This window comes from Pristiophorus japonicus, chromosome 10 (genome assembly GCF_044704955.1).
Source record: "Pristiophorus japonicus isolate sPriJap1 chromosome 10, sPriJap1.hap1, whole genome shotgun sequence".
Classification (NCBI taxonomy): domain Eukaryota; kingdom Metazoa; phylum Chordata; class Chondrichthyes; family Pristiophoridae; genus Pristiophorus; species Pristiophorus japonicus.
This window is the reverse complement of record NC_091986.1, coordinates 154,645,573-154,656,435: the sequence shown is the minus strand read 5'-3', so window position 1 is coordinate 154,656,435 and position 10,863 is coordinate 154,645,573. Positions and strand designations below refer to the sequence as shown.

Here is a 10,863-nt window from a genome sequence, read left to right as displayed (position 1 = left end):
GGAGAAGAAGATAGTAGTGGGGGGGTTGAAGGAAGAAGAGTGGGGGGGGGTTGAGGAAGAAGAGTGGGGGGGGGGAGAAGGAAGAAGAGTCGGGCGGGGGCGGGGAGATGATAATAACGGCGGGGATGCTGAACGGGCCTCGCCGAGAACTTCAGGCGGGGCCCGCACGCAGCCGATGTGAGGCTGTTGCCGCCGATTCTTCGGGATGCCGGGCGGATGGGCCCTGCCGCCGCCGCCGAAGCCAGGCCCTGCCGAGGACTTCGGGCGGGGCCCGCACACAGCAGATGCCGGGCCGCCGACAATGACGACGCTTTGGGCAGGGCCTGCCCCCAGCGAGAGGCCGGGCGGCCCCGCCGAAGAGGTAAGGTGCATCAGGCCACTTGGCCCGGGATAGGGCGACGTCCCTTTGGCCTGGGATAGGGTCGTCGCCCGGAGACCGGACACACTGGGAAGGCCTGGAGCTACTGCGCATGCACGCAGCCTCCATTGCGCACACGCAGCTGCCGGCACTGTTTTTGGCGCAGGGCTGTAGCTCTGCCCCCAGCAGCTCCTGCTGCGCCGCGCCGACATGGAAATGGGCCTACAGATATTGGAGAATCGCGAGGTAAGTACTCGCCTCAATTTTTGTTCTACAAATTAGGCGGGCCTCTCCAATGTACGCCATTCTAGCGGGTGTCCGAAACTTGAGCCCGTTGAGTGGTACAAAGCATTGCAGCACCAGTGTTGTGGTACAGAATGGTTTTAGGTCCATCATCTCTCAGTGCCACTTGAGGGAAGAAAAGAAAATAACTTGTTGCCAGACTTGTGGGCCTATACTTATTGGAGTTTAGAAGAATGAGAGGTGGTCTTATTGAAACATATAAGATTCTGAGGGGGTTTGGCAGGGTAAATGCAGAGAGGATTTGTGAGGGAATCTAGAACTAGGGGCATAATTTCAGAATAAGAGGTCACCCATTTAAAACGGAGACGAGGAGGAATTTCTTCTCGGAGGGTCGTGAATCTTTGGAATTCTCTACCCCAGAGAGCTGTGGATGCTGGGTCATTGAATATATTTAAGGTGGAGATACAGATTTTTAAATGATAAGGGAGGCCAGGGTTATGGGGATTGGGCACAGAAGTGGAGTTGAGGCCATGATCTTACTGAATGGCAGAGCAGGTTCGAGGGGCAAAATGACCTACTATTGTTTTTGTTCTTACTACTGTTACCACAGTACTGTGGGGCTGATTCAGAATGATCACTGGTAGAGGGTTGGGAGCGTATCCACCATCCCATCCTTGCATCCACACTGATCCTGTAGCATGTAATCTAGAATTTATAAAAGTATTGTTGTGTGGGTGCAGGAGCATCGTTTGATTTTTGTTGGTTTAGGTAACTTGTGTACTGCTATTATTCTCAGCAGTGTTGTTTAATGTTGGAACCTCAGGACACTTGTAAATATTAACTTGGGTGGAATGGAAATTTTTGGTCTTTTCATCAGATCTGAGAAGTCACTATGAAAACCTTTATAATCAAACTGTTTCTAAAATATATTAAATCAATATTTTTTTTAAAATGCAGGCTATTTGGGAGGTAGAATTAACTTTAATTTTGCTTTTTAATTGAACAATTAAAAGCAACAGATCCGTTCTCAAAGTTTACCTCAGTCTTCCAGAAAGTGATGTAATCTTACAAAATTAAAGCATGCCGCCGCCCCTCAGGGTTGTTGGAACTAAATTAAACATTAAATCCAAGCTTCTTGTGTCTCTTTCCCCCCCCCCCCCCCCAATCAATGCATATTGGGTACTTTAGTGACTGCTGATTACTTTTTTTAAAAGCTTGTTTTAAGCCACTTTATACTGTTTTCTGTACAGATGAAGTATTCCGTGGGCAGGAACCTGGACAGTCTGGAAACCGATCAGTGTCAGCTGCTGATGTTGTTCTTTACGGAGTAAATATTGTACTGCCACTAATGTCACAAGACTTACTAAAGGTAAAGTTTTTTTTTTAATATGATGGCCGGCCAGTGAAAAATAAATAACCACAATCCCTTTTCTAGTTCCTGCCATTGGAGATTGATAGCAGATTTGCATAGCTTGTTAGAGTGCTGAAGAGTATAGACAAGTAGGACTAGACACCTTGTTTCAGTAATTATAGAGTTTAAAATTATTACGTCATGGAATGGTTTGCACATGGGGAGGGTGCAGGGGGTGTAATTAGTCATCTTAGTTTCGGGAAATTTCATGATCTAAGTTTCTTGTGGTTTTACAATCTTTTTGGGTGTATATTAAGCTAGATGCATATTTTGAAAAATTACATCTATTATTTTTGCCTTGGCAGTTTCCATCATTGTGTAACCAGTATTACAAATTAATCACCTTCATCTGTGAGATATTTCCTGAGAAAATACCACAACTTCCTGAAGAGCTTTTTAAGAGTCTTATGTACTCTTTGGAATTGGGCATGACCTCGTATCCTTTTACGGACATTAGATGTCTGATTTGTGGGAATTACAGCATTGACAGATAAAATGTTTGGCTTGGTTTGTATCTGGGAGTGATGGGGTGGACTGGGTGGTGCTGATTGCTCCAGGCTGTGAGCTTGTGCTGTATATAGACACCAATCTGTCTCAGATATTTTTCTCTCCAGAGACTACAAGAATCTATATATGGATGTTAGGAGTAACACATGTAACCTTCCACAAGTAACCATCTCTTGCGAAGGTCCAGTTTTCATTTTGGGATTAAGGTGGAAACCCTAAAACATTGTATAATTTCTTCTGCAATGTTTTTGACACTCTGCCTTTAATCTTCACCATTTTACTGAACTTCAGTGAAACTACAAACCTTTTAATAGGATAATAAAATAGAAAAGTGGGTGACAATTAAGAAGGCACTTGAATAAAATTGTAGATTCATTGTCTTCGAAGAATTTCCACGTAGCATTGAAGGCAGGCTCGATCAGAGCACAATTTATTCTGTATAATTCTCGGAGTCCCAAGAATCAATCTTGCTTTACTACATTCACAATCCATTTTAAATTATACTTTTAATTATTTGTTCATTCAGAGAATAGATCCCATTTGAGTTTTTCACATATAGCCTGTTTCTTTTAAATTTTGCACATGAGGAAAATAAACAGCTGTGTGGAATTTCTGTATGTTTCCTTAACCCTTTCCTTTAGAATGACATCTGAAGTTTCCCAACTCTGTTTAGAAGCCCTCACACCTTTGGCAGAACAGTGTGCCAAGGCACAAGAAACAGAATCACCACTCTTCGCTGCAACCAGACATTTCCTTAAGGTATAGCTTATCTTGGTGAAATGCCAGTAGCTAATACATCTGACCATATTTTGTGTTGTTACAAAGAAAATAGCGAGTCATAATGAATTGTTCAAAAAAACTATCAGGATGATTGCTCATATCTGTTTTCAGATTAGTGCATGTCTATTCATTGGGAAAACATTTTGAATCTTGTGTTCTGTGTGATTAAAATCCTGTTTGTATTGAGGAATGTTTGTCATTTATGCAATAACTAACATTTATTCTGTTGCCATAAGTCTGCCATTTTCAGGCACTTTGCAAAAAGTACATTTTTACACTTTTAAATAGTTGGAAAACTTAACATTCTTTGCACAAAGTTCACACGCTGTTGTTTGCCAGAGTTGACATTTGAGCACTTATGCATTGCATTCTTCGATATTTGTTTATCCTCCATTCATCATCTCAGAGGGAAGTGAGGGGTGAAGTCACAGACAAAATCATCCATCAGTTTCATCTCAAATCCTGTAACAGTCATGTGATCCCTACCCCAATTTCATATTTTATAAAGGCTCTGCCTGTAACCCAGTCCTCAGTTCGTTCTTTTCCTCCAGCAGTTAGCATTAGTAGTTAGCTGCTGCTTTGCGAATAGACTGTGCTCTTACTGCTTGTGTTTTTCCGTCCTCTTGGTCAGAAAAGTTTTATATAAGTCATTGCAGAATTTCATTGTACAACTTAGAAAAATTAGTTATCCAAACTAGGGTTTAAATTTTACTTTCGCTATTAAAATTATCTTACCCAGTCACAGATTGACCTAAAACAAGGATGCCAGCCAAGATGCCATTCTATCGTATATGATTGAGGAGAAATATCCAATGATTTTCTGTCTAGCTTTTGGTTTAAAACTTCAGCAAAAGCAGGTGTTGTGGAAGCTTCTTCTTAGGCGGTCCCTCGAATCAAGGATGACTTGCTTCCAAACCAAAAAGAGATGAGTTCACAGGTGGAAGCTATGATGCAGTTTGCTCTCAGGGCTACTCTCTCAATCTTCCAGGCACTGATGGTTGTATTGTCTTGAACTTTAAAGTTCCAACTGGCACCATGGTCAGGTGGTTGTTACCTAATACATAAACCATTGATTTGCATTTTCTCTAATTGGCACTCATAATTCCAAATAGGTCCTTCAGTTCATTCCTGTATTCCAGCCGACATATGGGCACCACTAGAAATGGGTCTTCAATCTTTAAGGAATGTCCTATTTAGCACCATTTCAAGTTCCCATACCATGCAGAGCTTAGAATTAGCTACAGGAAGTCATTTGGATCAGTATTTTCCCTCCAAGAAATCCATTATAATTATGAGAATTTGAACTAGTCAATGCTTTGGTTTCAGCCAACCCTTCAGAAGACATTGGCACTAAAGGTTCAGCCACATTGACTGGGCACAATACATTCTGCTCAGTTGACACTGAAGATAAAAACTTTTAGTGACTTTCTGATTCAAAATAGGAAGAGGGTGAGAACCATTACTCACGTTTCGGATCACATCTGAATCCTAGACTTATTGGAGTTACCTATCCATGAGCTTTTACTTTCATTTCTAAAGTTTTACAATACAAGGGTAAAATCCAGATCTGTATTGGCATTACTAATATAACAAACAAGAACAACAACCTTATAGCATATTGCCTTAAGTGCTGCACTTTTTCTCTTGTAGTATATTAGCATGCTTATACTAAATTTGTCTAGTGACAAAATTTATCTCTTGTGCTTGGTATTTTCATTCTATAGAGTTTGTTTGTCATTACAGCTCGTCTTTGACATGCTGGTATTGCAGAAGCACAATGCAGAACTTACTGATGCTGCAGGTGAAGCGTTCTACACACTAGTATGTTTGCATCAGGTAAAATAGCTTTTTTTTAAAAAAACTTCCTCTGTTCTTTCCCTTTTTCAAATTAACCAGATTGGTATATTAGATTTTCTCATTTGCTTTTTGAGGGAAATTGCTGATAAGGCATTCCATGTATTGTTTCAACAGGCTGAATATTCAGAATTAGTTGAAACCCTATTGTCCAGCCAGCAGGATCCAGTTATATATCAACGATTAGCAGATGCCTTCAATAATCTTACTGGAAGCAGCACTCCCCCCACCTTGGACCGTAAACAGAGGATGGCCTTCCTAAAAAGCCTTAAAGACTTTATGGCAAATGTTGGTGGTCTTCTGTGTGTTAAATAGACTTGAGCTGCAAAAGGCCCGTGTTGAAGAATGCACTGTAAAGCATGGAAATCAAAGTTGACTGAATTTTATACCTGTTTCAAGGCTGTTGCCTGCCATCTTGGATTATAGACTCTCAGGATATTTGGTCTAAGCTTACCACAGTAAGACAGAAGGATGAATCCACTACTATTCAGTTGCCAGTGTTTCTTAGCCATGATTTGTCATATAAACTAATTGTTTACTTAAAAAAACAAATGAAAATAGTGTATTTTAGAGAATTCCAGTATGTGTGGATGAATGGGCACAGTGAATGAATCCAGTGCCTTTTTCATGTCTGGTTTAAACCAGCTGCCCAAATGGCCAGAGAAACTGTCTTATTGCTTATATTTGAACCCTTGCTTTGAGGGAATCACTGTAGACAAAATACACAGCTGTAAATGTTATGGCTGAAATTAGCTTTATTTTTTCCCAGCATATGGATTTATTTGTGACCTAAAGAAGAAAACACCAAATTGTAGCGTTCGAATCTTGATTTTTTTTCATATCAGGCAGTGATCACGTCGTACTCAATACTTCAGATTCACTTTGTACTGCCTGCTGTTCAGAATAAAGTATATATTTTTGCTTCCCAACCGTGAATTTTAGGAATTGTAACCAGTTGCCTTATTTTCTGTAAATATGAAAGCTTTGTGTTCTGAAAAACTGAAACTGGATTGCCAAAGTGGCAACTTTTGTGTTATTTTTTTCTTGTAATTTTCCCTTCCTCTCAAATGAAGTTTGTTACTGTTTGGTGTTGAGAACATTTACACAAGAATGGAAGTTGTCATTTTACATACTAAAATTAAGTAATTTAAGTTCTACATTAAGGCTTAAAGGGATTTACTTTTTAAACAAAACAAAACTTTACACTTGAACTGTCACACTGCTACGTTCTTGTGTTTATTTGAGCAATAACGAATTCTAGAGTGTAAATTAATAATGCACATCAGGATAAACTGGGGCATTAGTTCAAAAAGACTCGAGTTTATGCTGTTGCATAATCAAAATCAAACTTAACACTTTTAGAAAAAATGTAAATAAGCTGTTGGGCATTTTGTTTGTGACAAATTCGCCTTGACTTGCTGTTGGTCAACAAATCACAATGTACATACAGAAGTAACTGCATACTGTAATACTGCACAGTATATTCAGGGCTCCAAAATGAATAATGAATCAGGATGTCAGTTCTGAGTATGAACATGCAAATTAGTTTTAAATATATGGATGAAGTGAACAAAGCTTGTGGTCACACCATTTAAAAGGTGAAACAAAAATTGCACAGTAGGTCGATCAACATCTGAAGGAGAAAGATGGGTTTACATTTTGGATGTGATCCAGTTCTAATGAAAGCCTCCATCGAAAATATTCACATCTTTCTCTCTTCACTGTTGACTAACTTGCTGTGTATTTTCAGATTTCCGATTATAGGTGTTTTTTTTGTTATCCCTAAAAGAGAGTATCCTTTTTGATGAACTATGTACAGGTTGTATGTCGAAACTACTGAAAAATAATTGTATTTAGTTTAATTTCTTTTGAGGCCAGCAAACCAGTTAAGTGGAATTTTGTATGGGTCCCATAGCACACTCAATTTAAAATAAAATTAAAGTAGCTAATGGAACTAAAGTTGCTGCATTTTTTTTTTGTTTTTCCACTTTTTTTCTAGAACATCAGGTCTAAGCAACTGAGTTAGGGAAAAAAACAATATATTTGAGAGTCTCTGCAGACTGTGTTGTAGATCACTTTTCTGTAAGGGACCAATATTTATTTTCCTTTTCAATATCCTCCCAAACTCCAGATCTCTTCAACATACCCTGTTTATCAAGTTTTAGGTTTTTCCTTTAGATGGCCAATGGCACAATGTGCCTCCATTTTGCCACCCAAGTTCCCAGGACTTCAAAATTCAAAGTAAACAGGTTATTCCATTTAACAAGGAAACATTTGAACTGGCCCTCTCGCAATATGATTATTTTCAGCTACTTTGTTTATTTTAAATTAAGTTCGTACCTAATTCTGCCAGCTGGCCAGTAACATGGTTATAGGACATATCAGGAATCCTTGTGATGCATTGCATTTTTCTTTTCTGATTAGTCAAGTTATTACAGCATGCCATGTTTTTACATCTATACTAACAAAAAGGTGAGTGATCAATATGTCACAAAGAGCTTGAGATGAGTATCCTTATTGGTGGCCTATATGATTGGAATTTAATTTGCATATTTTATTCCCTTTTACCAGTCTCCCAATAAAATGCAGTAAATGGTACAACACAGAATACTAGAATAATTTGAATCAATCTTCCTTTGTTTTTAAATGGCTGCACTGGAAATTGGTAATATATTATGGGTGCACTAGAAAACGATAATATTTAAATGAATCAAGTTTGAAGGAGTTTCATATATACAAGTAGTATGTTGTAGGAAGACCAATGAAAATGAAAAGTCTCAATTAATTTAAGCACAAAATGCAGCTTAAAACATTGCCTAGTAAAAATGAACATTGGCTTTTCTTGTTTTTTTCCAAATCCTTCCCTCCAACTTCATATTTCTTCAAAAGATGTAATCTGATGCAGTTTACCCACCAACAATGATTTTTATTGGAGTGCAAATGAGATGATGCTCAGCACACTAAAATAATGAATTTTAATCACCATATATGCTCTGTAGCAGAGTAACTATTCCTTGTTCAATTTGCATGTATACAAATTAGTGATAAGGCAACCTGGCTGTATGTCTGAATTCTGCATTTCGTATCACCAGAGTAATGCAAAAACATTCTGAAGACCAAGATTCTTTCCTTGCTATGATGGAATTAGAGTCCATTGTGTCGACTCAGACACAGAAAAATGGGAGTGGTAGAGCAAGGGATGCATTGTACAGATTTATTCAGCATTCACTTAACGTTGTATTGTGTTTGAATGTAAAAGTTCAAAGGATGGTAGGACTCAGCATAAGTATTCTACACCCATAAAAATTTATATATTGAATATGTCATTTTATCATGTTATGCAAATAGCTTCTATCCTACATACGGTTAAACTGCTGAAACTATTTTGTTGTCTCAGTTGATCATAATTAAATTAAATCACAAAGCCAAGTTGTGCTAAAACAATTAAAACTTGTATAAAAATAAATTATAGGTAGAGAATGAATGCCTCTTCACTATTGGCTCTCATACTTTTGATATTTTTGAATAATGCCACATTTTAGTTGCAATTCCATGGTCTCAGCCCTGTTCTGACCAGGAATATCCAGGACTGTTGAACAAAGTATTTAACTATGCTGTGAAATACTACAGGTCAAGAAAATAAAATACTCTGTCAATTGCTGCCATGTGACAACTACTGTGACCTTTTTAATTCATCTGGAATCTGTCTTGAATGAATCATAGCTTTTCTTGGTGTGTAACCAGTTCATGGGTGGTTAGACATAAATTAATAGCTGTGATGCATTTAAATTAGTCTCGTGTTTTGTACATTGTTTTGTACCTTTTTGTGTGATTTATTTTGTCATGTTATATTACATCCCTGATGTGTGCAAGCACCATTTTATGTACATTATTTTATAGAAATTTTGACCATTTAAATGTTTTTAATTGCACATAGAAGGAATTGTAAAGGTTTGAGGATATGTTTTGGGGACGTCCGTCTAACCTAAAATGTATCATATAAGTGTTCTTATAAAACTTTTTAATGTTTTGGTGCAGTTGAGTTCAGTACAAATTCTGACTATTGCATAGTCTACCCTTCTTGCATAGTACAAGATACATTTTTAAAAGAAAAATACACATGGAATGTTTCTCTGTATATATGCGGTGACGACCAAATAAACTTTGGCTGCTGTTTAAATCAACTGTCACCAATAAAAATTGGTTTTGTTTCTAGGCTTGCTCACACCACATTTAAACAGCAGAGAATTTGAGTTATAACATTTTTAATCTGTTCTGTATTTTTCTCCAAGCATGCATAGTGACACTAATTATAGTTAACACTAAACTATGAGGGCTAAAATATCCATTTATAATTAAGGATGTAATATTGATTGTAATTTGGAATACTGAGGAACATTGTAAAGTAAAAACAGATGATGGCTCTTTGAAACAGAATATTTCTGGTTTGTTAGAAATCCTATAATTTTCATGTATTTGCCTTGAGCTTTTTGTGAACTCCGTCAGCACGCATCCATTCAGCATCTGTTTACAAGCAATTTTGTCGTTCAGTAATTCTGTTTGACATGTTAAGAGTAAATTGATTTATCAGTTGCATAGGTGTACATAAATTGTATTCAATAACAAACCATCCCTGATTTCCTGTAGTGAATAACTTGCCTGAACCTCTTGAAACACAGCTTAGCAGCAAATCCCCAAAATGTACTATTAACTTTGTAATGCTTGTTAAAATCCAAGGATGTTTAATAAATTAGAATACCTTTCTGATCATCATTAAGTGTTTCAACTTGAGTAACCCAATATGTTACTAACAGATATGATAATAGTAATGGTTAGACCCTTGGAAGGGATTAAATGGTAATTTTCAAATCCACTTTTTCTAGGCAAGCAGGAATTATTACTGAACTGGCAATCCCATTTTAAAGTGGCTCTATTTCTATTTTAAATGGCATTACAAATTAATTTGAATCCACACATTTATTTAAGCATTTGTCTACTAATCTCATGATGTATTGCAGTACACCTCTGACCATACTATATTTACCAATTGCACCCGTTATCCATCAGCATTTCATTAAAAGCATGTTGAGCTCTATTGGGTGTATATGTATGTAAATAACTTGTTAAAACTACTTGCGGTCAAGTTCAAATGTTGTGACTTACTGTATCACAAACAAGGACTCGTACACTTCCAGTGTCAAACTGACAAAGCAGAGATGTGCAGTACCATACTGTGATCAGCCACATCAGTTAACGAAAGGAAGAATGAAGTTGCATTTATCTAGTGCCTTTCACATCCTCAGGACATCTCCAAACGTTTTACAGCCAATAAATTACTTTTGAAGTTAGTCATTGTTATAATGTAGGCAAATGTGGCAGCTAGTTTGCACATAAGGGTGATCAGTTAATCTGTTTTAAGTGATGTTGGTTACAGAAGAAATGTTGATTAGGATACCAGGAGAATTCCTTAGCTCTTCAAATAATGCCATGGGCTCTTACATACACCTGAGCAGGCGGATGGGGCCTTGCTTTAATGTCTCATCCAAAAGACAGTACCTCTGATAATATGGTACTCACTGCATTGAATTGACAGACTATGTTATGTGCTCAATTCTGGAGTGGGGCTTGACCTCCTGGCCCATGACCTTCTGACTTGGGTGAGAGTGCTTCCAAGGCTGATATTTCCATTCGATGTAACAACAGTCCACTC

General features: G+C 37.7%; 1 protein-coding gene across 1 annotated transcript in view; it reads left to right on the top strand.

Moving 5' to 3' along the window:
* xpo4 (exportin 4) overlaps positions 1-9,337 on the top strand; it is a 192,014-nt gene extending 182,677 nt beyond the window's left edge. The window contains 5 exon segments of the mRNA XM_070892196.1: positions 1,796-1,970; positions 2,318-2,448; positions 3,161-3,278; positions 5,043-5,135; positions 5,271-9,337. Of these exon segments, the coding sequence (XP_070748297.1) occupies positions 1,796-1,970; positions 2,318-2,448; positions 3,161-3,278; positions 5,043-5,135; positions 5,271-5,468 (715 nt within the window). The 3' untranslated portion in view covers positions 5,469-9,337.
* The last annotated feature ends 1,526 nt before the right edge of the window (positions 9,338-10,863 follow it).